Source organism: Ovis aries, chromosome 10, assembly GCF_016772045.2.
Source record: "Ovis aries strain OAR_USU_Benz2616 breed Rambouillet chromosome 10, ARS-UI_Ramb_v3.0, whole genome shotgun sequence".
Taxonomy (NCBI): Eukaryota; Metazoa; Chordata; class Mammalia; order Artiodactyla; family Bovidae; genus Ovis; species Ovis aries.
Window position 1 is genome coordinate 85,791,624 of NC_056063.1, and position 26,415 is coordinate 85,818,038.

Below are 26,415 nucleotides of genomic sequence, written 5' to 3' on the forward strand. Positions count from 1 at the left end.
GTGCCTCTGACGCACATCACACGTTAAATATTGATGACTCACTCCGCACACAGCTCTCTGTGCGCTGAGAAACAAGGGTTTCTGTACAGGAAAGCGCAGCCCCCTTGTCGGGCCCGCGAGCGCTGGTCCCCTCGGTGTCCGCGGTGGGGCTGATCCAGCCGAGGCGCGGGGGCGGTCCCCGGTGACTGCGTGTCCGTCCGCTCTGCCCTCCCGCAGATGAGATCATGCACCGCGACATCAGCCCGCTCTGTGCCGCCGACATCCGGGACCAGCTGCAGAAGCGCTTCGCGTACTTGTCAGGTGAGTGCCCGGCCCGGCGGGGCGGGGCGCGGCCCAGGGGCGGGGCTCAGGGACGTGGGCGGGGCTAAGGGCGTGGGACGTGGGCGGGGCCGGGCTCGTGGGCGGGACTGGGTGTGGTGGGCGGGCACGGGGCATGGGTGGGGCTAGGCGCAGGGGGCGGGACTCGGGAGTGGGCGGGGTGCAGGGGCATGGGTGGGGGATGGGGCGGCGGGGCGGCGGGGGGCGGGGGCGGGGCGGGGCGGGGGCGGGGGCTCTGTGATCCTGCGGGGCGGGGCGGGGCGCAGGGGCGCTGGGCTCCGTGGCCCCGCGGTGGGATCTGGGGCCATCCGCCCCTGAGGCCCCAGGGATGCCGACTGCTGCCCTGCGCTCTCCCCAGGCGGGCGGGGCCAGGACGGCAGCCCGGTCATCACCTTTCCCGACTACCCGGCTTTCAGCGACGTCCCGGACCAGGACTTCCAGAATGTCATGACCTACCTCACCAGCATCCCCAGGTGCGCGAGGGCCCCGATCCTTCATCCGAGGGGTGCAGAGACTCCTCCACGCCCAGGGGGCCAGGGGCGGATGCAGCGGTGCCCGGGTGCCCCGCCTTGGACGGGTGAAGTGTGGACCTCCTGCTCCAGCCAACCCGCTGGGCCGCAGGGAGTGGCCTGGCGGCTGATGTTTCTCTTTTTCAAAGTGCCCGAGGGGGAGGTGAGTGCAGGGCAGGCTTGCCCCGAGGGTGCGGTCAGCATGCCCCCTCGGCCAGCTTCCAGGTCACATCGTGATGAGCTGGTCTAATCTTGGAGGCTGGCCGAACAGCAGGTGTGACTGCCAGGACCTGGTCAGCGTTGGCGCCTCACTGCGCAGCGTGGGTGGGGGTGTTAGGATGGAAGAGCCCTTCCGCAGGCCGTGGGAGGTGAGGGTCACTTGGCAGAAGGGCCTAGAGGGCACCACGGGGTGGGGTGGGGGTCTGTGGACGCCGTCCCCTCTTTCTGTGGACCCGACTTGCTGGGCCAGGCTCTGAGCAGCCAAGCTGAGGTGGGTGGTCCAGCCACTGTCCTGGGAGTGACCGGTCTTCCTTAGGGCCCTCGGGCAAGCCGTGAGGGACTTCATGGAGGCCAGCTGTCCTGCCTCTCATTTATCATCACCCTTGGATTTCCAGGCAGGAAGGCAGGTGTTGCTCCTGTCCCATGGACGAGGGCCCTGGACCTCAGGGTGACATTGCTTGAGTGTGTTCAAGGGTCTGGGGAGGGCAGGAGGTGGGGCTGCCCGTGTGGAGTGGCACCGCGCGGTGTTTGGGGTGGGGGCCCGGGACGGTGAGTATGGCTCTTGGCTTCCCAGCAGGGGGACATGGAAAAGCCACCCGGCCCTGGGGATGGGACGCCGGGGACAGGCCAGTAAAAGGAAGAGCGGCTACACTGGTTTCAGGGAGCCCAGGATTTTAACAGGGAGACGGCTGGCTGTGGGCTGCTGACCGTGGGCCCCAGTGGTCTCGTTGGTTCTCCGGAGGGTGGGCTTCTGGCCAGCTCGGCAAGCTCCCCTCCGTGATGTCTCCAGGGGTGGACGCTCCGTGTCCAGGAGGAGCGTGGCCCTCAGCCCCCTGTGACGCCACTCCTGTGCTCCCCCGGGGACCCTCGTCCCCTGTGGCTTGTCCCCCACCATTGCCTGTGAACCCCAGGTCCGTCCCAGGGTGGGCAGTGGAGCTCGCAGCGCAGTGAGGCCCGTGTGGACGCTGCCTCGGGAGGGTCTCAGTCCCTGTTCTCAGTCCTTCACCTGGGAGCCAAGCGTGGTGCTGCCTGCCCCGGGTGGAGATGTCGCCCACACCCGTGTTGGGTCCCTGCGTGGAGCCAGCCAAGCGCCCGCTCCTCCTCCCTGGGCCGTCGGTGGGGGAGTCAGAGACTTAGCAGGTGTCTGCGAAGGCGGGTGGGCTGTGTGCTCCTCCTGGGGCTGGAGAGCCCTGGCCGCCGCGTTGCAACCCCGTCCCCTGGCCGTCCGCCTCGCGCCCCCGTGCAGGGGCGTGCGGCCTGGAGTCCTGAGGCCGGAAGTGGCCACAAGCCGTCTCTGGCTCCCCAGCCCCGGCCGAGGCGGTGGTGGGCCCTAGACTGCGGTGGTCTCTCCGCGCTGGCTGAGCCAGGGACCATGGGGGCTTCTGTGACCTCCCACTGCCCCTAAGATGGTTCTCTGGGGCGACCTTCCCTGCCTTTGCAGGAATCTCAGGTTTCAGGTCACTCCCAGGTGTGGAAAGGGCAGAGGTCCCTTTCTTTCTGGCAGGGCAGAGGTGAGCCTTCTCTGGGCACAGCAGGCCAACCCCCCACCTTCTTGGTTTCCCCTCCCTGGGTCACCACCCTCGCGGGTGCTGCTGACCCTCAGGCCTCCTGGCCTCGGGGCCCTGGCTCTCGCGCCCTCGGCGTGGGTGGCTCCTTCTCGAGTGCAGGCCCCCTCCTGTGGGGGGCTTTCCGTTACGCCCCCCACCCCCAGGCCCCAGTCCACCGGCGGCCCAGCTTCGCGGGCTCACCCGGGCTGTCCCCATTCGCCGGCACTCGGAGTTGGTCTGTGTCTGCCCCGCACGCAGTTCAGACAGCGGCTCCTCGGTGAGAGTCTGCTATTCAGACAGGCTTCATTGACGAGAGTGAGGCCAGCTTAGGCCTGGGGGCGGGCCCCGCCCCGTCCCTCACGGCAGCACCCCTGCCGCCCCTTCGTCCCTTCAGGCGGACTGGCACCTTCGCCTCTCCCCCTTTTGAGGAGTTCTCACCCCAGCAGGGCGGAGCCTCCCACCCCTCACCTCCAGGGTTGTCCGCGCGGTCCCTGCAAGCCCGGCACATGCTTCCCGTTGAAGCTGAGGAGGGGCCGTGTGTGACTGCGCCCCTGGGGGCCCGTGGTGTGTGGACGTGCATGCGGCCCAGGCCCGCGGCTCCGTGTCTAGGCGGACGTGTGGTTGTGATGGTCACGCACGTTCCGCTCGCAGTCCCTTCTTCAGGGTGCAGGGTGTAGCGGGGATCTGGTGAAACCCCACGTTGGGACCGACTGGTCTTTCCTCAGCTGCGTGAAGGGCCAGCGGGGGAGGGGCTGCCTGAAAGGCCGTCCAGCAGGCGGGGATCTGGGGGGCCCGCCCGCCGAGCCCTGCCCCCCACCTGCCCTCCACCTGCCCCCCAGTGCTTTCGGGGCGGTTCCTGGGGCGTGGTGGGGATCGGCCCTGAGTGAGGGAAGCCGAAGTGCTGCCACCTGTCAGCTCACACGCAGCTGCGTTTCTGGAAGGTTCGGTGCACCTTTAAAGGTGGGGAGACACTCGGTGTCCCCCCGTAAAGCAGGGAAGGGACGCTGCCCGCGGCGCCTCCCACGTGTGGGACCCGGGGTGGGGTGGGCTGCCACCTGGTGGCCGCGGCCGGTACTGCGGTCTCCTAAACCAGGGAGTCCGGAGGCTGGGGAAGGGGCGCCTTTAGAAACCCCAGGCGGCACCGACTCCAGGCAGGCCGGGGGCAATCTGCAACCAGACAGGCTCTACAGTCCACGCAGGTCCAGTGGACGAGCCCCCGGCTTCCCAGACACGGACCCCACGCTCACCAAACAAGCTTCCCTTGGTCCTCTGCTCCTAGCTCTGCCATCTCACGCGGGGTCGGCACAGCCAGCTCAGGCCGCTGTGTCTGGCTCACGGTCGCGGGTCATTCTGAAACTCTTGGCTGCCGGCAGGCCTCACCCGGACACAGCAGACACACCAGAACAGGAAACCTGTTCCTGGTCTCCTGGAAAACGCCCCTCCCCCCCGCTCCCTCCTTGCGGCAAAAGCTGACCCCCTCCCAGTGAAGGTGGTCACCGGAGGCCTCCCTGTGGGTACAGGTGCACACCCGTGCAGACACACACAGGCACACACGTGCACACTCACATGTAGGGTCACAGAAGGACCCACTTAGCCGCCCTGCAGGATCCCTGGGGGCCCCCAATACCTGCCCATCACGTTTGGAAGATAACATCGGAGGGTCACCTTCCCGCACACCTGCTGCCCCTCCCCAGCCTGGGGACCACAGGCCTGGGTCCCAGATGACTTGAGGCCAATAAGGATGCGGACTTTCTGCGGACCCAGCTCAGAGCACCCCACTGCTGGAGACAGAGGAGCCTCGCCCAGGGGGTTTTCGTGATGGGCCACGTTCACCCCGAGGAGAGGTGCACACATACAGGTCACCCCCACACAGGCATAAGCGTGCTTGCCACACGTGTGTACACACGGGTACAGGGGTGCATGCACGCACCACGTGTGTACACACAGGCGAACATGTCCTCACCACGTGCACGGATAGAGGTGTACACACGCTCACCACGTGTGTACACACGGGTACAGGGGTGTACACACGCACCACATGTGTGTGCACACGGGCGAACATGTCCTCACCACGCATGTGCACACATAGGCACGTGTGTGTGTGTACTCACCACAGGCACACACAGGTGTGTGTGCACTCACACACGCGTGCACACACAGGCATGCATCACACGCCACACACACGTATGCTCATACACGCGTAGGAGTGAGTGTTTACTGCGCACCTGTGCGTGCACCCCACACACGAGCATGCAGACCGCACTCGTGCACGCGTGTCCCCACACGCAGTTTCTGTGGGCTGCATGACAGAAATGCAGGGCACCTGCGGAAGGAGCAGGGTTTGAGTGCTGCTCTTAAGCTCCAGCCCCGTGCTCGGGCCCCGCCTCCTGCAGAGGTGTGCAGCCAGGCTGCTCCCAACCCCATGTGCCCACTGGGCCGCCCCGTAGAGCTCGCTAAGCTGTAGACCGTCCGGCCTTCGGCCCCTGGCAGCACCTCGCTCTTGCTCTGGCTGTGACGTCCACGTGAATTTTCGGTCGACTGTTGCACATAAAGACAGAAAATGTGTGAGCGTGTCCTGAACACCCCAGACGTCTGTAGACAGGCAGTAGCTCTCACCCTCCCCACAGGAACCCACAGGGAGCGTCCGGCTGCGCCCCCGTGCACATCTCCTGAAACCAGACTGCACACACGTGCCTAGCCCCTTCCTGCCGCTGGTGTGGATGGACCGGGCAGTGAGCCCCAGCCGGGGCCGCCCTCGGTTTCCTGCCATCTGGTGGGTGGGGAGCTCTGCTGTAGCTGCCCTCAGGCCCTCGGGCTCACGAAAGAAGCAAGTGAAGACCGTTCTCACTGCCGTCCGCGGCCGGCCCCAGCCCGTTGGCCCGTGTGTCTGAAGCTCAGGGTCCCCTCCCCACGGGGCAGCCTCCCCCCACGGGTTCTGTCTCTCCATCCTCCCGGTCTCATTCTCCTGGGGAGCCTGAGGCCACCCGTCTCAGACTGCTTGCTTGCTTGTCATCTTTTTTTCTGTCACTGCCGTCCAGTGTCATTTAATTTGAAAAATTAAAGTTAAATAACATAAAAGTTCAGTTCCCGGCCTGGGCTGGCTGTCCTTCAGTTCCCAGGGGCCTGGGGCTGCCGTATCGGGCGGTTCAGCGTGGGCTGTCCCCACCCGGGGGATGTGCAGCTGTGATGTGCTGGTGTCCAGCTCAGGGCGGCCGGCCCTGCCCTTCACCCGCGGGAGGAGGACAGGACCCAGCCGGAGGAGGGGGCTCGCCCTGCGCCGCCCTGAGGGATGTGGGGAGCCCCTCCCTGGGGAGCCCAGGCTGACCGACCAGCCTGTGCACACAGTGAGGCTGTGGACCCCCAGGCTGCCTCGGCTGGGGTTCCAGCTCCAGGAGGAGGGAGGTGCCTGAGCAGCTTCAGCGAGGACCTTGGCCGGGCCCAGGACCCACTCGGAGGGTGCAGGCGGACGGGCCAGCCCTGACCTGGAGCCTGCGCGCAAAACAGGTACCACGGATCCCGGAGGGTCCTCACGGGACTCTGGCTTCCTGAGGGGCACCGGGCTTACGCCCTCGGGGGAGCGGTCACTCCAGTTCCAGAGCGGTGGCCCAGAGTGTGTGTGTTTAATGTGATTACGGAATCTCTGTGCTCGGTGGGGCTTCTCCCCTAGCTCGCGGCTCAGATGGTAAAGAATCTGCCTGCAGCGCAGGAGACCTGGGTTTGATCCCTGGGTGGGGAAGACCCCCCCCTGGAGCAGGAAATGGCCACCCACCCCGGCAGTCGAGCCTGGAGACGCCCGTGGACGGGGGAGCCTGGCGGGCTGCAGTCCCTGGGCTCTCAGAGTTGGACACGGCTGAGCACGAAGCAGGGTGCCCGCTGGGCAGTGGGGGCTCGTGGCCATCTGCGTGCCCGGGACGCCTGCCCCGTCCTGCTGTGCCCAGTGCGCGAATGGCCCTGGCGGCCGTGGAGCCTGAGGGCGGGTGCGGCGCTGTCAGCACGTGGGGAGCTTTGTGGAAGGTCTGAGGCTTTCCTTGCTGTTGAGCTCTGGCAAGCTGACCAGCGGGAAGGGACCCTGCTGCAGGAGCCGTGCCTAACAGGGCAGCTTTGAGTTGGGAGGACGGAGGAGCGGCGGCCGGAATCAGGGCTGGGCCTGAGCGCTGTGGCCCTGCCCTGTGGCCCCGTGCCCAGACCCGGCAGGCGAGCACAGGCCCAGTGCGTGGGCCCAGCCATGTCTCTGTGACGTTCACAGCCTCCCAGACCCTGTGCAAAGGTGGGATGGAGAGGGAGACGGGCAAAGCAGTGTGGTCGGGGGAGGGGGGCCTACGAGTGGTCCTCACCCACCCCAAACCCCGCCCCGCCTGGCAACATCCCCTCCCCATCCACTCCCTCCCCCGCCTGCCCCCCGCCACCTGGCCCGGCCCCATCCCCTCCCCACCCCGGGCTGACCCCGCCCCCAGGGCCCATCTGCTCCTCCAGGGCCTCTCTGGAAGGCCAGAGCTTCCCTCCCACGGGCCCTGGGGACCCACTTCCCCGACGCCTGTCCGCACCTGCCAGGCCTGATCTGGGACAGACGCCAACCTGCCCACATCTCCTGTCAGCCCCTCCTGAAAGGGCCCGCTAGGCCCCCCAGCCCCCCTGCTGGGCTTGCTTCCCTGCCCCAGCGCCAGGCAGAGCAGGCCCGGTCCACGTGGCCCCGGGTCAGGGCCCACCGTGAGCCCTGTGGTCGGGGATGAGGCCAGGCGGGGACCAGAGGCTCCGAGGCTCCGCCCGACCCTGCCCCGTGATGCGTCAGGAGTGAGAACAGGGCCCGGAGCTGGGCGGGGAGACGCGGGGACCTCAGGCCTGGTCTCGAGGCCGCCCTCGGGCTGCCCAGCCGCGAGGGTCAGAGCAGAGCTGGCCGTGCCCAGGCCCCCTGAGGAGTTAGCAGGCCTGGGGTGCTGGAGAGGACTCCCCTGCACACGTGGCTCCCAGAGCCAGAGTCTGCGAGACTGCTCTGCCTGTTGGACTGTTTGGGCCAAAAGTGGCTCATCAGCCTCACTCGGCGGCCCCTTCTGGCAGCCGTCAGCAGGCTGCAGGTTACATCTGTGTGTGCACACGCCTGCGTGTGCCTGGGTCCGGGGGCTCGTCTGTGTGGCTGCAGCTTCCCGGTTATTTGCTCCGGTTTCCTTGTCCGCCGCCTTCAGCACAGTCCACCCCAGGCCTGGTGCACAGGGACCCTGGGGGACCCGGCTTTGCCATGACCAAGCATGGGCCGCCCGCCCTCTCCCCTGGGCGTGTGAGGTCACAGACGGGCCCTCCTGTGTGCACAGGGTGGTGGATGGGCCCCAGGGGCTGGGCCCAGGCTCCTGGGGGCGGGATGTGGCCTGGCTCTGGGGCTGCAGTCCTGGGGGTGGAAGGGGCCGTGGGGGGCCCCCTGGTCCTCACGTGAGGCGCCTCCTGCTGCGTCTGGCGGTGGAACCGTGGTGGAGACGAGACGGGGCTGGGAGAGCCCACTTGTGGCGTCAAGCCGGGTCCTGGGGTGGGGCCTCTTTGCCATCTGCTTCTGGGGCTGGGCTCCCTGAAGGGGAGGACCCTGCCTGGCCGCACAGTCCCAGGTGGGCGGGACGGAGGGGCTGCTTTACCTTGCAGGGTGGACGCAGCCTGGGGGGTCTGGACAGGGAGCCAGACCATGGGCGTCCCGGCTGTGCTCACCAGCTGTGTGACTCTAGGCAAATGATTTGTTTGTCTGAGTCTCCGTCCGTGACTCCGGCTGCCTCTGGGTCATTACGAGGGTTGACAGAGGCATAGTCTGAGCGTCAGTGCCGGGCCTGTGGGTGGGAGGGGCCCGTCCCTTGAGCCGCCCCACCAGCCCCTGCTGGGCAGTGGCCAGGTGACCACAGAGCTCGAGTCTGTGTGTTTCCTAAACCAGGAACGTGAGCTGCCTGCTCAACACCTGCTGGCCTACAGGCCCGCCCTCGGGCAGGTTTCCGTGAATCCCATGGGTTCCTTCCTTCCACCTGAAACGGCTGTTCTCAAAGGCGCCTTCGCCGCTCCGCTGCGTCTGTTGCCGGTGCCGTTCATGATGCTGGCGTGTGCGTTGCAGGCGCAACAGGAGGCTTCGATGTCACGGAGTTTCTACCATCTGGCATTCAAACGCACAGAGCGAGTTAAAGACCCCAAGGGACTGGGCGGTGGTTGGTGGCTGAGATGTGTGAGCGAGGCAGGCGGTGAGTGGAGGCTCGGGGCCGTGTCCTCCTGCCCGTGGCCAGGCAGCCCGCCCTGCCTGTTTCTAAGCAGAACAGGCCGTCAGCACAGGGGCCGCCGAGGGGACATTGCGGGCCCAGGAGGAGCGGGGCCGCAGGGCAGCTAGTCAGAAGGGGGGGCCCTGCAGACACAGGCTGTGCAGAAGTGGCATGTGCTGCTCGCCAGGGGACAGCCTGCGAGTCCCCCCAGAGGAGAGGGGCCACTGGGGGATGGGCAGTCTCAGCAGAGGACCCTAACCCACACAGGCGTGCCTACCTGCACAGGGGCACACACCTACGCAGGAACGCCTGCTCCCGTACAGGCGTGCGCACACCCTCACAGGCGTGCACGTACCCACACAGGCGTGCATGTACCCTCACAGGCGTGCGCACACCCTCACAGGCGTGCCTGCTCCCGTACAGGCGTGTGCACACCCTCACAGGCGTGCCTGCTCCCGTACAGGAAGTGCACGTACCCTTACAGGCGTACCTGCTGCTGTACAGGCGTGCACGTGCCCTCACAGGCGTGCCTGCTCCCGTACAGGAAGTGCACGTACCCTTACAGGCGTACCTGCTGCTGTACAGGCGTGCACGTGCCCTCACAGGCGTGCCTGCTCCCGTACAGGAAGTGCACGTACCCTTACAGGCGTACCTGCTGCTGTACAGGTGTGCACGTGCCCTCACAGGCGTGCCTGCTCCCGTACAGGAAGTGCACGTACCCTTACAGGCGTACCTGCTGCTGTACAGGCGTGCACGTGCCCTCACAGGCGTGCCTGCTCCCGTACAGGCGTGCACACACCCTCACAGGCGTGCACGTACCCTCACAGGCGTGCGCACACCCTCACAGGCGTGCCTGCTCCTGTACAGGCGTGCACGTACCCTTACAGGCATACCTGCTGCTGTGCAGGCGTGCACACACCCTCACAGGCGTGCCTGCTGCCGTACAGGCGTGCACACACCCTCACAGGCGTGCCTGCTCCCGTACAGGAGTGCGCACACCCTCACAGGCGTGCCTGCTGCCGTACAGGCGTGCACACACCCTCACAGGCGTGCACACACCCTCACAGGCATGCCTGCTCCCGTACAGGCGTGCACGTACCCTCACAGGCGTGCCTACTCCCGTACAGGCGTGCACGTACCCTTACAGGCGTGCCTGCTGCTGTACAGGCGTGCATGTACCCTCACAGGCGTGCACACACCCTCACAGGCATGCCTGCTCCCGTACAGGAGTGCGCACACCCTCACAGGCGTGCCTGCTGCCGTACAGGCGTGCACACACCCTCACAGGCGTGCACACACCCTCACAGGCATGCCTGCTCCCGTACAGGAGTGCATACACCCTCACAGGCGTGCCTGCTGCTGTACAGGAAGTGCACGTGCCCTCACAGGCGTGCCTACTCCCGTACAGGCGTGCACGTACCCTCACAGGCGTGCCTGCTCCTGTACAGGCGTGCACGTACCCTCACAGGCGTGCCTGCTCCCGTGCAGGCGTGCGCACACCCTCACAGGCGTGCAGGCACAGGTGTGCATACCCACACAGGCGTGACTGTGTCTCTGTCCCCGCTCTGAAATCAGGGAGGGTTTGGGCTGTTTCAGCTCTCACCGTGTTACATAACGTTTGCAGCAGGCAGAGTACTGCCAGGGCACGTAATTTATATGTGTGCCATGTGTTCCTGGCTTTCACTTAAACGCGGCCGTGGCAGATACGTGCAGAGACTTGGCAGTCAGCGCTCCAGTTGGAGCCTGGGCCTGCACTCTCAGTCCTTCGCGGGATTGGCTGGCGGGCGCTGCTGCCCACGCCAGCTGGCAGGGCTGGGGGCGGGTCGTCCCGCAGAAGTGCCGCCGGGTCGGCCGTGACTCAGGCGCGTCGGGCTGAGCGGGACGGGCTGTCGTTCCCAGCCTCAGCATCTCTCTCACGGATGCTGCCGCCACGAGAAGCCACCTCTCGTCTCCCGCCTCCACTGGGTGCTCGCAAGCCACCGGGCGCCGCGGGGGGCTCTCCCCAAGCTGCGGCTGTGCCATCAGCCTCGACAGTGATTGTAGACCGTGGATGAGCCCGGGGGACCAGATGCTGGGGCTGACGTGACACCCGGGCCGCAGGCTCCCTGTCACAGGCTCACTGGCGAGTCCCCGTCGGGGAAGCTGCTGGGCTCCGAGTGGAGCAGCTGGGCTCCGGGACGGAGGAGCCTGGCCCGCCTCTCTGCCCTGCGAGCTGGTTGGCGTCAGGGCGGGAAGTAACGCAGCGCCAATCTGTCCACCGTGGTCGGAGCGAGCCCCGTGAGGGAGGTGCCTGGTGAGCTCGGGGCGGCGCCGCAGGCGGCTCTGTCCCCCCCGGCCGCGGTGCTGGGCGGAGCAGCAGCGGTGTGAGGGTCTCGGGCGGCCGTTCACCCCGAGCTCTTCCCGGAGACGCGCCACAGCCACGGCCAGACCTCTGGGTGCATGCTGACCATGCCCTCTCATTTCAGCCTGCAGGACGCTGGCATCGGGTTCATCCTGGTTATAGACCGCAGGCAGGACAGATGGACCTCTGTCAAGGCATCCATCCTGAGAATAGCGGTAAGTGTCAGTGTTGTTGCCGGGCCCCCATGCCGTCTCCGGGCGGGGGACATGGCCTTTCCTGCCCAGTGGCGCTTTGGGTCCTGGCTGGGCCTGCAGTGGCTGCCAGCTGGGGCTGGGCAGGGCCAGCGCACACCTCCCTGGGCTCCTCGAGCGGCTCGGGCACGTGTGTGTGTGACGTGCATATGTGTGCATGCGTGTCCAAGTGTGTGTGTGCGTGTGTGTGCGTGTACTTGTGTGCAGCTGTTGTGTGCAGCTAGTCTCACGTGGGTTAACTCCCAGGGGCCCTGTTATAACTTGAAACAGTGTCACTGGCTGGTTTGTGTCTGACGCTGAGCGTGCGAGCGCTTGAGTGAGCTACGGGGCGGTCATTCTTGAGGGCGATGAGTGTGTCGCAGGGCCCCTTCAGGCGATGGGTATGGGCTTCTGTCGACCAGCTTTTCCTGTGTTGTTTTCTCCTTCCAAATGGGCTGTTTCTTCTTCAGTCTCATGACCAGGTCAGATTTTCGGCAGTCATCCTGTCCTTGGTGGCCCTTGCGGCCACATGGAGACCCTCCAGTCTGCAGACCGTGGCCGCCTTTCAGGGTGGAAGAGCAGCTGCCCTGCGGCGCTGGGCGCTGTTTTTGGCCGCGGGATAGCTGGAGAGGGCGGTGCAGTCAGCAGAGAGCCCGGTCTTATTTTTGGCGCTGGCTTCCACCCCCGCTCAAGCTGGGTAAAGAAGTGGGGAGTGCTTCTCCCTGCAGAGGATGGAAAGTGTGCTTGTCTGCGGCAGGGCGGCCCGGAGCACCTGTGCTGGGGTCTCGGGCCGGACGCTGCCCTCTCCTGACCCCATGGGTGACCCGCCCCCAGGCCGCTGTTCTCGTCCTGCGCTGGCCCCTTTGAGGCTGCTGGGCTGGGGTCTGGGGTCGGGAGATCTGACTCCTCCCAGTGCTCGGGCCCCGCCCCGAGGCTCACTGCTGGAGGCCCTGGTGCTCACCTGTCCCAGGTCCCGGCCCAGCCTTCCCCTCTTGACATGTCGTCTCCCTCCCCCCACCGCCGTCCCTGCCCCTGGCCCCCACCACCGCACACACCCTCCATGTTGTCGCTTACCTGGACTGGTCTAAACGCTCGGGAGTGTTTCAGAAGAGGACAGTGCAGTGGATAGATGGTCCCCTGCGCTCTCCCCTGCCTGTGAGTCCTCAGAAGCTCACGGGGCACTGTGTGCCACCACCAGCCGATAGCCAGTGTGCCCTTTTCATCCCTTTAAGTCTTAACGTGGATTTGTACACGGGTGTCACCTGCCCGGCCAGCTTAAGGACTAAACTGTAACAGTCAGTGGGTCAGGTGACAGAGGACTTCCTAGAGGTGATTCTGGAATCAGCAAGTCAGTCCCAGGCTGGATGGCAGTGAGGTGAATCTCCAGCTGAGTGTGCTGCTGCTGAGAGGCTACACGGTCAGACTAACATTCTCAGGTCTAGTGATTGCCCAGGCCTCTTCGTGAGTGTCTCACTGGTGTGCATCTCGGACGTGCACTGGTGTGCAGGGCCATCAGTCAGCCGCTTCTTAGGAGGATGGGCATCCAGACCTCACGTCCATGCCATTCCCTGCCCCTGGGGTGCCCTCCCCTGAGGGCGGGTGGCTGCCACTGTGCCCTCCGCAGCCCCCAGCGCCCCCCAGAGCAGCTCTCGCTCAGGCCCAGCCTGGCCTCCCCTCCCGGCGGGGCACCCTCCCTCTCTGCACACCGCGGTCCCTTGAGGTCAGGGCCAGCCCCGTCCATCTTCCTGTAGCCAACAACCCATCCTGGGCCCTGGGCGCGACAGGAGCCTTGTAAATACCTCTCCAGCTAATCAGCCACTCCAGGTTAGTTAGCAAGGCTGATCAAAGGCAGGACTGTTTGCTAAGAAACAGACAAATCACTTTTAATAACAGTCCCTGAGGTCCCCAGCGAGCCAGCAGGATGGCCCGGGGCAGACCGGCCATCGGCTGCACTCTCCCGCGACTGAGTGGGAACATGGTCGTCTTCACCGAGCTGATAACCAGGCGAACTTCTGAAGAGAGCTGGTGCATCTTTAAAGCTTTGTTTTGTGAGACTCCTAACTGAGTTTTGCACTGATTCTGACGGCAGTGAAAACGTAGGTTTCTTTTTATAAGCCTTACAGTTCCCCAGTACTGCTTTGGAAACCCCAGAAGAGAGCATTTTCCAGCAAAGTTGTCAGAAATTCTCTTTGAACTCCAGTGCTTTTTCTTACAAGAATTCACTGATCAAAGTAATGCCGGAAGTCCTGTTTATGTTTTCGGCACATTTACTGAGACACTGATGTGTGCCTGGTGTGGTGGGCGGTGCTGTGGAGACACGGGGAAGCAAGAGCCGTGTAGACGAGCAGGCTGCAGGCGGCTGACCCTGTGACCAGGCGCCGGGCCTGCCGGGGCAGCCACGGGGGTGGGGACACTGCAGGCCCTGCCCTGCTGCTCCCAGGACGCCTGTCCCCCCCCCCACCCCGAGCCAGCCTCAGGTCTGTCTCCTCCCTGGCTCCGCGGGGCGTGGGCAGAGGTGGCCTGCTGATGCCATCTCCCGCCGTAGACCTGTCCGGACCGCCAGCCCCATCGGCCTGTGCTTCATCCAAGGAGGTTGGGGGAGAGACCGCCTGGCATCTGCTGGGACCCCTGGGCCGGAGCCCGCGAGGGGACCCCTGCAGGCTCTGGGGCCCCAGCCTGGGCGGCCACATTGTGCTGCCGGTGGCCAACTTCGGCCGCTCGAGTGAGCCTGGGCGCTTAGGCAACCGCCGAAATTCGGGGCTGTTCTAAGCCGCCTTACGCGCTATCTCGTGAGCTGCAGGTTCTCTCCCTCGGGGCGCTCTTTCTCCTTGTTTGGATGCCTTCAGCTCGGCTTGGAAAGGAAAACAAGATTGGAGGGTCCACAGTCCAGTGTCCCTAAGCTCAGACCTGCCGTGTCCCAACCGAGGGCAGAGCCCACTGCAGCTCTGAGCGGGCCTGCTCCGGGGCTGACATGGGGCCACGCGGTCCTGCCCACGGCGCCCAGTAGGGCTGCTCCGGGGCTGACACAGGGTCCACGCGGTCCTGGCCACAGCGCCCAGCGGGGCTGCTCCAGGGCTGACACGGGATCCACACGGTCCTGCCCACGGCACCCAGTAGGGCTGCTCCGGGGCTGACACGGGATCCACACGGTCCTGCTCACGGTGCCCAGCAGGCCTGCTCCGGGGCTGACACGGGGGCCACGTGGTCCTGCCCACAGCGCCCAATAGGGCTGCTCCGTGGCTGACACGGGGGCCACGTGGTCCTGCCCATGGTGCCCAGCGGGGCTGCTCCAGGGCTGACATGGGATCCATGCGGTCCTACCCACGGTGCCCAGTAGGGCTGCTCAGGGGCTGACACGGGGGCCACGCAGTCCTGCCCTCCAGGGCTGTGACTGGGAACTGCGAGGCAGATATGCCTGGGGCCGCAGGAGGGGGATCACAGGAGGGGGGCCGGCAGGCAGGAGGTCAGTGTGGCCAGGCCGGAGGCACGGCTCGGGGTCGTGGGGGGTGACCAGCAGGGTGTCCTGGCGTGCAGAGCCTCCAGAGGAGGAAGAGGAGGGCCCTGAGGGAGGTGGGGTTAGGGGGCCTCCCAGGTGGAGCAGAGCATCACTGAGCAGACGTCCGGCCCCTGCGTGAGTGTTGGGGCTGAGGCCCGGGGCAGGGGCCAGGACCCCCACCAAGCCCTGGCAAGGGGAGCTCGCGCTTGGATGTAGGGGTCTGAGAAGGAGGGGGCAGTAAGGTCCAGCCTGAAGAGACGTCTTGTTTGGAGCCTGGACAATGCGGCTGTGCCCCTGGGGAGACGTGGAGGCTGCAGGGAGTCAGGGGCTCCCAGAGACAGTGGGAGGGCAGCCCCTGGGGCATGGGCTTCAGGGACACGCTGGCTGGGCCCTCAGATACGGGGCCCACCCCAGGCCTCTGTGACGCCCCTGACGTGCCAGCGGGGGCCTGGGCAAGGAGGCCAGGGAGGGCGTGTGAGTGAGCCACATCAGGCGGCCCAGGGGTCGGGGCCCCCGTGGGCCGTGCTCAGGACCCGAGGTGTGTGGGCAGGTGGGGGTCGTCTCTGGATGTCCTGGGCAGGAGGCCGTCCTGACTGTGGACGGCTCAGGAGGGTCCCAGCGCTTCCACGTGGGAGAGCGGGGCAGCATCAGGTCCGGGCGAGACAGGAGAGGAGCCGCAGGACGCTGGCCGTGTCTATGCCCAGGGGCACTGCCCGCCTGCCCTGCGCCGGGGGCGGCCCCGTGGCCTCTCCTCACTTCCCTCTCATGAGAGGGGCTTGCTCTCAGACAGAGGCCAGTGGACTGGGCACCGGGCCTGGGCTGACCAAGCAGCCGTCACAGCCTCGGCCTGGGGCTGGGCTTTGACTGCTGTGGGCGGTGGGGAGCTCGGCCCGGCCTGGCGAGGATGGCGCACCGTTCTCTGCCAAACTAACCCCCCCCCCCGCCTCCATTGCCGACGGGAGCCCAGGGTGCAGACGGCAACTCGTCCGGGGCCAGACGCCTCGCACACACAGCTCACGTGCACGTGCGAGTCAGATCACGCCCGTGTGTGAGGGCCTGCCCCGGGTGTGAGCCCCTGCCCCGGGTGTGAGCGCCTGCCCCGGGTGTGAGCGCCTGCCCTGGTCGTGAGGGCCGAGCTCGCTTCTCCTCCTCTCTCTGTCGTGTGTGTGTGATGCCCTGGTTTCTGGGTGTGAGCGCCTGCCCCGGGTGTGAGCTCGCCTCTCCTCCTTTCTCTGTGGTGTGTGTGTGTGTGCATCTGTCTTCGCGCCCCCACGCCCTGGTTCCTGGGGCCCACCCTCACACACACCGTGGACCCCAGTGGGGCTCAGACGGGGCTTCCCGTCTCCCCATCTGCATGGGGAGTCTGAGCCGGCTGGACCCTCTGCAGCTGCGAGGGGGTCTGTCTGTGCCCCCCAACGGCCTCTGGAGACCCTCGGCCAGTGGGAGCACCCCCAATCTGCTTCCACCCCACGCGCGTCCTCTGTGGGTGTCGACACCCAAATGTCACCTTTACGGGGTGTGTCTGGTCAGGGCCCACCCTGACGACCTCACCCTGACTTGGTCACCTCTGTGAAGGCCCTGAAGCCATTCTGAGGTGCTGGGGGCTTGGACTCCAAGATAAGAGTGTGGGGACGCGTGACTCAGCCAGAAGGGAGGCCAAAGCTCTTCCTGCAGCTGATTTTTTGTTTTACTTTAAAGTTTGTGTTGAAGTTGATTTATAACGTCGTATTAGCTTCAGATGTACAGCAAAGGGATTCAGTCGTGCACATATATGAATATACGTATTTTTACATTCTCTTCCTTTGTAGGTTATTATAAGGTATTGAGCATAGTTCCCCCAAAGGTCAGAGCTTTTGACCTTTAAGACCACAAGCCATGGAACACAGTTGTTCCAAGCAGTGTGGCTGTTCTCCTGTGTGAGGGGCGGCGATGCTCCGAGTGCGGTGTCTACCCGGCTCCGCCCCGGGCTGGCGCTGGCGTGGGAGGCACCCAGCCCTCCCCGTGGGGCCGCGGGCCGCTGAGGACATGTGGACCCCAGACGGAGCGCGGCCTGTGTCCCCGCAGGCATCCTTCCCCGCAAACCTGCAGCTCGTGCTGGTCCTGCGGCCAACCGGGTTCTTCCAGAGGACAGTCTCCGACCTCGCCTTCAGGTTCAACAGAGATGACTTTAAGATGAAGGTGCCGGTAAGTGCCCACCTCCCGTGGGGAGCGCCCACTCTGCCCAGGGCACTGGGCAGGGAAGTGGGTGTGAGTGACCCCCCGGCTGCAGCGGGACCCTGACTCACCTCCTCACTCCAGCTGGCACGGGGCAGCCCCGGCAGCTGCCAGCTGTCCTTGGAAAGCCAAGGCTGTGTAGACCCCTTAGCGGCTGCTCACCCGGGAAGCTGCGTTCCCTTGGGGAGGCCAGGCACGCCCAGTCAGGTTCCTGGAGCAGGGCTGGGTGGGGCTGCTGGCAGAGGACCCAGGGAGCACAGGGGCTTGTGCCCGGCACCTCGTGACCTCACCCGCAGGACCTGCCTGGCTGCTCTTGAAACCTGAGCGCCCCAGTGTGGGCCACCGTCCCCGAGGTCAGCTCTCCTGCGCGGACAGAGGGCCTTCACTGGCCAGGGGCCAGGGGCGCAGGCCCCGGGCTTTGAAGGGAAGTGGGTGGGCCCATCTCGGTAGCGTCAAAAAGCCTCGGTGTCTGACGCCGAGGGCAGGGGTCTCCGCCCGGAGTACAGTGGTCGCCCTGCACCCGGCCGTGTGGGACCAAACGCACGAGTTCTCAGAAGCCAGGTTCACAGGACGCGTCGCCCACGGCGCCCCTTCCCTGGCCCGTCTCGTTCACCCTTCAAAACTCGGGAAGCGCTGCCCGGGGAGGGCTGCTGCTGCAGTAGGTCTGTGGTGGTGCCCTGGCCTGTGCTGACCCAGCGCTGAGCAGAAAACATTAAGAGGGCCGGTGGGCTCCAGCCTTTTCCGTCGTGCTTCAGTCGACACGGAGCACACAGAGATCGCAGAAGAGCCTTAAGTCCTTGAATAGCTGACCGACCCGTCTCCACTCCTGTTGGCGTGAATCAGGGTGTTCTGGGCGAACAGCCTTGCTGGACATCGAAGGGAGACCGGATGTCTCTGCTGAAAGCTGGCACCGAAGCCTGTTCTTGAGAACTCAGTCAAGAGTCTCAACATGGGTCCCCGGGTGGCTGGGCGGGTGGTCCTCTGCGGTCTCAGCGGCACCCTGTCCCCTCCCCCACGCCCCCACGTGGAGACAGTCAGCGTTGACCCGGGGCGTGTCGGATGGCCCTTGACCCAGAGCAGACTCAGTGTTTAATAAAACACGAGGGGGTGTCGAGTGGCATATGGGCTGAACCTCCAGGACCTCAGCGGCAGCGCCTGACGGTTTGCAAAGCAAAGGTGGTATTTTTACCCAAAGCTCACGGATGCAGTGACCTCAGAGGGCAAGAGTAAGACAGAAAACAATACCCTCCTGGGGGAAGAGCCCCCGGGCTCCTGTTCTCCACAGAGGCCATGCCCAGGGCCTGCCTCCGCCTCCATGCAGCCTGCTGGGTTTTGGCGGGAATGCAGACAGATCGGCAGCTTTGGAATCTGTGTGGCTCCATGAACACGCAGGCCCCCTCACCCATCAGATGCCCTATGTCAGCAGAGCGCCCAGCTCTGTCCAGGGCTTTGCTTAATCCTGATGGCTGCCATCTGCTGGGACTGTGCGCCCATTTCATGGATGGGAGAGCCGAGGCCCAGGGAGCGTCGCACCTGCCTGCCGTGGGGGGAGCTGGGAGGCCCATCCGTCTGAGTCTGCGGGGCACTCTGCTTATGGGTGGTCTCGTCCCCCCAGGTCATAATGCTGAGCTCAGTCCCAGAACTACACGGCTACATCGACAAGTCCCAGCTGACGGAGGACCTGGGCGGGACGCTGGCCTACTGCCACTCCAGGTGGCTCTGCCATCGCACGGTGAGTTCCCCACCCCCGATGGCCCCAGGCCGCCCAGCAGCGCGGCCTCCGCCTGCTCCAAGGACCTGGTGCCGTTTCCCGAGCTTTCTCCCTGAGCACGAGCCGATGGTCTCAGTGGGCCTCGGCATCTGAAGGAGAAGCCCGAGTCCTGCCGGCAGTGGCTTTCTGGGGCTCAGGAGCCCGGGGACAGAGAAAAGCTCCAGCTGGGCTCTTGGCATCGCCCCCAGGCAGGTGCAGAGCCCACGTCTGTGCAGGAGCTGGGGCTGAGGCTGGGGGACCTCCTGAGGGGCTGGGCTGCAGCTGGGCTTCCAGGCCCAGGAGGGCGCGGTGCGCGGGCTTCGGAGTGACGGTCTCCTCCCCCCTAGGCCATCGAGAGCTTCGCCCTCCTGGTCAAGCAGACGGCACAGATGCTGCAGGCCTTTGGGACCGAGCTGGCCGAGACGGAGCTGCCCAATGACGTGCAGTCCACGAGCTCCGTGCTCCTTGCCCACACGGAGAAGAAGCACAGAGCCAAGGTGTGTGTGGGAGACGGCGGGAGGTGGGGCCGACCCGGACGGCTGAGCTGACCCGCGGCCACGGCACACACTGGCCTCCTGATGAATGTGGCGGGGTCGGCCGAGGCGGCCGCACACTGTGGGCTCTGAGTCAGAGGAGGCCCTGACCCGCTGATGGTCCTTGGGTGCCCCCACGAGAGCCCCTGCTCCCTCTGGACGCGGAGCAGACACGCCGGGCCCCGGTTTCCTGTTACTCCTGCCCGCTGCCCGGGAGACCCGTAACCCTACCCCGACCGCTCACCGCACCGGTGCCTCCCAGCACCCCCTCCCGGGGGCACCAGGCGGGCGGGCAGCAGAGGGTCCAGGGGGGGCGGTCGGGGGTTGTCGCGGTGCCTTCTGACCCCTCAGGGCCCCCACCCGGGGCCAAGTCTGGGTCTGGCGGCCTGGATGACGAGCCTGGATGTCCCGCAGGAGGATATGAAGCTGGCGCTTGTCGAGGGGCGGCGCGTCCTGGAGAGCATTCGCGAGCCGCTGGCTCGAAGCCCAGAGCAGAGCCCCAACCAGGACCAGCTGGACAGTCAGAGCACCGTGCAGAGGTGAGGCGGGGAGACACGTGGCCCGGGCACACTCTCCACTGTGCAGAGGGAGGTCGGGCTCGTGGGGGACACGCAGTGCCCCCGGCACGCCCTCCACCGTGTGGAAGTGAGGCGGGGAGACACGCGGCCCCGCCCCGGCACGCCCTCCACCGTGCGGAGGCGGGGCCGGGCTCTGGGGAGACATACAGAGCCCCCGACATGCCCTCTCCAACGGCTTGGCGCTGCCAGGAGTGGGGCTTCACAGTCCCACACCAGCGTGGCTGCTGCCCCTTCCCCAGGCTCCTGGCCCAGCTGAACGAGACCGAGGCCGCCTTCGATGAGTTTTGGGCAAAACATCAGCAAAAACTGGAGCAGTGCCTGCAGCTTCGGCATTTCGAGCAGGACTTCCGAGAGGTGAGCGGCCTGGGGGGCTGCGGGGGGGCGCGGGCGCGGGTGATGCGCCCCGTGGGAACCGCTTGCGGCCTCGAGGAGCCGGGGGTCGGGTTGGAACCTCAGTGCCAATGGTACATCCGTCCAGGTGGGGTTCCCGCCCCTTTACTCTCCTGCTTCACAGCTGTCTTAGCTGTTTCGGTTCCTTCGCCTCCCGTGTAAACATCAGATAACCTGATCTCTGCCTCCAAGAAAGTCCCACTGGGTTTTGTCAAGAATTGTGTTGAACCTGTGCCTCGCTTTGGGGAGAGTCAGCTCTTTGCTGCGCTGATTCCTCAGTCAGTAAACGCCTCTGTCTGTCCGTCTGTTTACGTTTTCTTCGCTGTCCTTCCCGCTGTGGTGTTATTTGCACAAGTTGAGTGTGTGTTTGGTTGGGTTTACACGTACATGTTTCATTTTTTAAGCACCCGTAGACGGTGTTATGCTTTTTATCTGGTGTCTTGTGTGTTCATTGCTGTCACAAGAGAGACAGCAGACTGCTGTGTATTCATCTCGTGTCCTGAAACCTTGCCGAGCTCAATCCAGGCGCTGTTTTGTAGCGTTGCCACACAGACCATCAGGCCACGTGCAAACAGAAGTGGCTTGATCTGCTCCTTCTCTGTCTGCGTGTCTTTGTGTCTATTCTTTGTCTGGAGCCCTGGAGCCCTGGAGCGCCCACCACTGGGATCATGGTGGCGAGAGTGGACAGCCCTCCCTGTGGGGCGTGGTCTCTGGGGGTGTCCGTCACCAGCGTTACACCTGGTGTGTTGGCAGGAGGGTTTTGTGGGTGTCCTCTCTCAGATCAAGGAAGTTTCCCTCTAGTCCCCCTTGCAAGGGGAGGCCCGGGCCCTCTCCCCTCCCTGCAGCCAGTTTCCACGGCACCCCCTCCGTCCCCCAGCCGTGGCCTTCCCACTGACCTCACTGCGTGGCCACTCACCCCGCTGCCCCATCTCAGGTCAAATCGGCCCTGGACGTGCTGGCCCAGAAGGTCACAACCTTCACCGACGTGGGCAACAGCCTGGCACACGTGCAGCACCTCCTGAAGGACCTTGCCAGCTTCGAGGAGAAGTCCAGTGTAAGCGTGGACGTGGGCGGCGGGACCGCCGGGACACCATGCCCTAGTGTCACCATCCCACCCCGCCCACCCCCAGCCAGCCCCCACCGACCCCCAGCCTGCCCCTGCTGATCCCCAGCCTGCCCCCAGCCCACTCCACAGCCCGCCCTCACTGACGCCCCAGCCCGCCCCTGCCAACCCCCAGCCCGCCCCTGCCTACCCCCAGCCCGCCCCGCGGACCCCCAGCCCGCCCCGCGGACCCCCAGCCCGCCCCCGCTGCCCCTGCCGGCCCAGCCGCAGGAGGTGCGCCCTGCCGCGGGGAGCTGAGCTGGCCTCTGGCGGCTCTGCAGGCCGCTGTGCAGCGGGCCCGCGCGCTGTCCCGGGAGGGCGAGCAGCTCATCGAGCGCAGGCACTACGCCGTGGACTCCATCCGCCCCAAGTGCCACGAGCTCCGCCACCTGTGCGACCAGTTCGCGGCCGACGTGGAGCGGAGGAGGGGGCTGCTGGGCAAGTCGCTGGAGCTGCACAGCCTCCTGGAGGCGGTAGGCCCGGCCCCCAGCCCTGACCCCACCCCTGGTCCTGCAGGGCCACTTTCATTGGGGCCAGACCGCAGGTGCTGAATGGACAGTGGCCCCCAGCCTCCCAAGAGCCTCTCCTGAGACCCAGACAGTCCCGCGCCAACACTGGTGACTCAAGGACTCACCTGCCACAAAAAACCGAGAGGCGACCATCCAGCCAGTTCCCTGCACTTTGTCCTCAGTGTGGCTGCGTCCCGTCCTGGGCAAGGCCCCTGGTTTCAGGCCCGTGTCCCCAGGGAGCCCTCTAGACCTGGACAGGACTTGCATGCTTTGTCCTGCGAATGTTCTTAGAGCACAGCGGTCGGCGGGCCGCCTGAGATGCCAGAACAGCCTCCAAGGTGCCTTCTCCCCCCCCACAGTCCATGAAGTGGTGTGACGAGGGCATCTACCTGTTGGCATCGCAGCCGGTGGACAAGTGCCAGTCCCAAGATGGCGCGGAGGCTGCCCTCCAGGAGCTCGAGAGGTTTCTGGAGACAGGGGCGGAAAATAAGATCCAGGAGCTCAGCAAGATCTTCCAGGACTATGAGCCCATCCTCACCAAAGACCTGCTGGTGAGGGGACGAATCCCTGGGCACTCGGGAGGCAGAGGGCGCGGGCGTTTCAGGACGGACGCTGTCCCCCTCCCTTCCCACCCCGTGGAGGTCCCTGCCTCCCTGTAGGGCCTGTGCTCCATGCCCTGGCCGGCCTCTGGGCCCCACTTCCCCCAGCCTCTGGACACTGCTGGACCCCGACTGCTTGCTCCCGCCGGCTGTCCACAGACCCCCGCCAGCCACCTCCTCCCTTGGCGCCCCCTCCTCAGGGAGGAGCGGGGCCCACGGGTGTCACGGTGACTCTCGGAGCATCACGGAGATGTCCTGCTGAGTCCAGCGTGCCGTCCCCATCTACAGGAGCATGTGCAGAGGGTCTTCCAGAAGCAGGAGAGCGTGGAGGAGATGTTCCACCGCAGGCAGGCCAGCCTCAAGAAGCTGGCGGCCAAGCAGACGCGGCCCGTGCAGCCCGTGGCCCCTCGGCCGGAAGCGCTCACCAAGTCGCCCTGCCCCTCCCCCGGTAGGAGCGGCACCTCTTACCCCGGGGAACGCCCCCTTCCGTCCAGCCCATTGTGTAAATAAAGCTTTATTGGCACTTGGGCTCCGCCCTCGGTCCCTCTCGGCCATGCTGCTCCCGTTGCGGCTGGGCCGGGTCCACCACGGCTTCGAGGGCCTTTCCCAGGCTCGTCCCGGCCGTCTGTCCTCAGCCCCATAGCTGGGATGGTTTTCCCCTTGGGTGGCTCGGCCCTCCGCCCCTGAAACCTCCTGCTTCCCCAGGCGCATACGCTCTGGAAGGCAGGGCGGGGCCCTTCCTGTCACCTCCTGTCCCCAAAACACACGGCTCCAGCGGCCGGCACGGCTCCTGCCGCTTTCCGCGGCCCTGGCCAGTGTTGCCTGTCACGCCAAGAGCCCCTGAGCCCAGCTCGTGGGCCCATTCAGACTCCAGGCACAGAGCTCTCCCCTGTCACCGGGAGCCGGGCCCCGCTGCGAAAGGCGAGCCCAGGGGGCTCCCGGCCCGCCTCCGTCATGCTCTGTGCCTCCCTCGACTCTGGGCTGCTCGCGCCTTTTCCTTGGTGCCCCTGCGCGCGCATTCCATCTCCAGGCTGTGAGAGGCGAGGCCGCTCCTCTCCTCTCCTTCTTCCCAAACCAGGCATCCGGAGGGGTTCTGAGAACCACAGCTCCGAGGGCAGTGCGCTCCGGAGGGGGCCCTACAGGAGGGCAAAGGTGAGCCCCGGCCCCGGCCCCTCTCCGCGGCCCCGCCCCTCACCCGCGGCCCCGCCCCTCATTTCCCTGTCCCCGCCTCCACCCCACAGCCCCACCCACCTTGGCCCTGCCCCCCCACCCGGCCACGCCCCTCACCCCTGTCCCCGCCCCTCACTCCCCCTGTTCCCCCACTTCACTCCGGCTCCGCCCCTCACTCCTCCAGGCTCTCCTGCTCTGCCCCTCACTCCTCGGCCCCGCCCCCAGCCCCTGACCCCGCCCCACCACACCCCCTGCCTCCCCCGCCCTCTCCCCTCCAGGTCTCCCTGCCCTGCCCCCTCACTCCTCAGCCCCGCCCCCTCCCCCCCGGCCCCGCCCCCACTCCCGGCCTCCCCGCCCCCCCCCCCGGCTCCCCCGCCCTCTTCCCTCCAGGCCCTCCTGACCGCGCCCCTCCTGACACTTTCTCTCACTCCCCGGCCCCGCCCCCACTCCCCCGCCCTCCAGGCCCTCCTGACCCCGCCCCCTGTCCCCAGCCCCGCCCCTCACTCCTGACCCCGCCCCCTCACTACCCGGCCCCACCCCGACTTCCCCGCCTTCCCCGGGCCCTCTCCCCTCCTGCTCCACCCATGGGGCCTCCTGTCCTCCCCAGAGGGACCAGGGGGTCAGGCTCTGGAGCCGGGCCTTAGGCCTCACCTTCTGTCTCTGAAAGTGCGCTGCTTGGCCGGCTTCTCTCTTCGCAGAGTGAGGTGAGCGAGGGCCGGCAGGGCCGTGGCGGCTCCACGGGGGACGAAGAGAGCCTGGCCGTCCTGCGGAGGTGGGTGGCTGCCTCCTGGCCACTCCGAGGGGGAGCGCGGCCCACCCGGATCTCAGCCCCGACATCCCACCCCCCGAGAGGGTTTGCACACCGGGGAGCAGAGGTGGCTGGACCCCTGCCCCCAGGAGGAGCAGCGCAGAGCACAGCTGACCTCGAGGGTCACTTGGCGGGTGCTGGTGTCTCTCTGCGTGTTCCTCAGGAAGGCCACATTTGCCCTCGCCCAGCTGGTGGCCCTGGGGCTTGAAGCAGCTGCATTCTCCCTCCCTGAGCCCAGGAGACACGACTCGGGGGCACGGCCCTGACTCTGAGGCCACATGTGCGGGGCCAGCCTCGGACCCGCCCCCGCCAGCCCTGCCCGCAGCCTTTCCTGATTCTGGACCCACTGGGTGCTCAGAGTCACTCGTCTTTCTTGGCTCCCCTCACCGTCTCTTCCTGCCCGCCCCCACTCTGTGGAGGGTCTGCTCGGCCCACAGCCCCCCTCGCCCCACACACTGCCGCCCCTGCCAGGATGGCACCTGTCCCTGCACAGACATGCCCTTGGGCACTAAACTCTGGACTTCACAGGAAGGCCCTGCCCATGTGCCTCCTCTCCTGGCGGTCACTCTCCCACAGACCACCCACCCCTGCCCCCACGACTGCCCTCGGCACTCCTGTCAGAGAAACGGCCCAGGCGCCACGCTGCCCTCCGTCCGTGGGGACAGCCTCCTCGCCAGTCCACACTACCCTCTGCCCCCAGTGGCCAGGGAGCCCGAGCCTTTTGCTCCACGCCCCTCGCCGCCCTGTGTGGAGGATGGGCTCTACCCCACAGGGCCTGGCGACAGGCTAGCCGTTGTTTGCTCATGGTCCCAACCCTGGTTCTGTTTTCTGCTTAAAAATGGGAATCTTGGTCATAGACAGTTAAAAGGTGATCCTGGTCCACAAAGCGAGATCTTGCCTGCCTGTTTGCCAGCCCGTGCCCTCCTGGGCATCCCTAACCTCACGGCACATAGCAGGACCCCAGAGGTCACGCAGGCCCACTTCTTATGGGAGGCTGGAGGGGCCGTGGAGCAGGGTCTTCTCCTGGGAGGGGACTGGGCGGGGAACTTGGAACTGTGGCCTGGGAGTGGGGCTCCTTTGGAGGCGGCCCGTGGTAGCTGGGAGACAGTGGGAAGCAGCTCATGCATGAGAGCGCACCCACCCGCAGGCACGTGATGAAGGAGCTTCTGGACACAGAGCGGGTCTACGTGGAGGAGCTGCTGTGCGTCCTGGAGGTGAGGGTGGTCTCATCCCACTACAGCCCTACTGAGCCGGCGGGGCCGGGACCAGGGCGCGTGGGCGCAGGCACAGCTGCACGGGGACGTGTTTGCATGGAGAGGGAGAGGCTACTGCCTAGGGACGGCGCAGGGGCTTCTGGGTGCGGGGACGCTCGGCCCCAGGGTCTGGGCTGTGGTCGCGAGGGTGCAGGCCCCGAGATCATCCGTCAGGACACACGTGTAAGCTTTGTCCTCTTCGTAGCAGATGTGCCTGTGTTTAGAAAGGTTGAAAGGTGAAGAAATGGATGGAGGCCCCTCCCACACACACACAATTAAGTAACTGATGCTGCTTGTAATTCACTCACATTTCTGTGCTTGTCCGTCCGGAATGAATTCAAGTAGACGTGATTCCTTAACCTGAGCAGCATCACTTTCCCGCCTGGTGGCATCGTGGAGCCCGCCTCCCACGCTGACCACTCTTTCCTCCGCAGGGCTATGCCGCAGAGATGGACAACCCTTTAATGACTCATCTCATCTCGACTGGCCTTCAGAACAAGAAGGACATCCTGTTTGGAAACATGGAAGAAATTTACCACTTTCATAACAGGTTAGGCCTTCCCTTGGGTCGCTGGAGGCCCCGCCTGCCGTAGCTTTGCTGGGGAAGAGCCTTTCCTCCCATCAAGGGGGA

The 26,415-nt window shown here is 65.8% G+C and overlaps 1 protein-coding gene across 22 annotated transcripts in view; it reads left to right on the top strand.

The window, feature by feature from the left end:
• The window catches only part of MCF2L (MCF.2 cell line derived transforming sequence like), a 91,351-nt gene that overhangs the window by 51,065 nt on the left and 13,871 nt on the right, over positions 1-26,415 (top strand). For 21 of the 22 annotated variants that reach the window (XR_006061040.2, XM_042255086.2, XM_027973813.3 and 18 more), the window contains 16 exons: positions 217-300; positions 677-791; positions 11,277-11,367; positions 16,943-17,062; positions 18,708-18,824; positions 19,190-19,339; positions 19,790-19,914; positions 20,193-20,307; positions 21,278-21,397; positions 21,727-21,918; positions 22,314-22,505; positions 22,842-23,001; positions 23,632-23,705; positions 24,422-24,495; positions 25,679-25,745; positions 26,219-26,334. Coding sequence is in view for 21 of the 22 variants with exons in the window: in XM_042255086.2 (XP_042111020.1) it covers positions 217-300; positions 677-791; positions 11,277-11,367; positions 16,943-17,062; positions 18,708-18,824; positions 19,190-19,339; positions 19,790-19,914; positions 20,193-20,307; positions 21,278-21,397; positions 21,727-21,918; positions 22,314-22,505; positions 22,842-23,001; positions 23,632-23,705; positions 24,422-24,495; positions 25,679-25,745; positions 26,219-26,334 (1,912 nt within the window). In the remaining variant the exon portion in view is untranslated. The remainder of the gene's footprint in view (positions 1-216; positions 301-676; positions 792-11,276; positions 11,368-16,942; positions 17,063-18,707; positions 18,825-19,189; positions 19,340-19,789; positions 19,915-20,192; positions 20,308-21,277; positions 21,398-21,726; positions 21,919-22,313; positions 22,506-22,841; positions 23,002-23,631; positions 23,706-24,421; positions 24,496-25,678; positions 25,746-26,218; positions 26,335-26,415) is intronic. The other variant, XM_060394234.1, reaches the window with a different exon arrangement.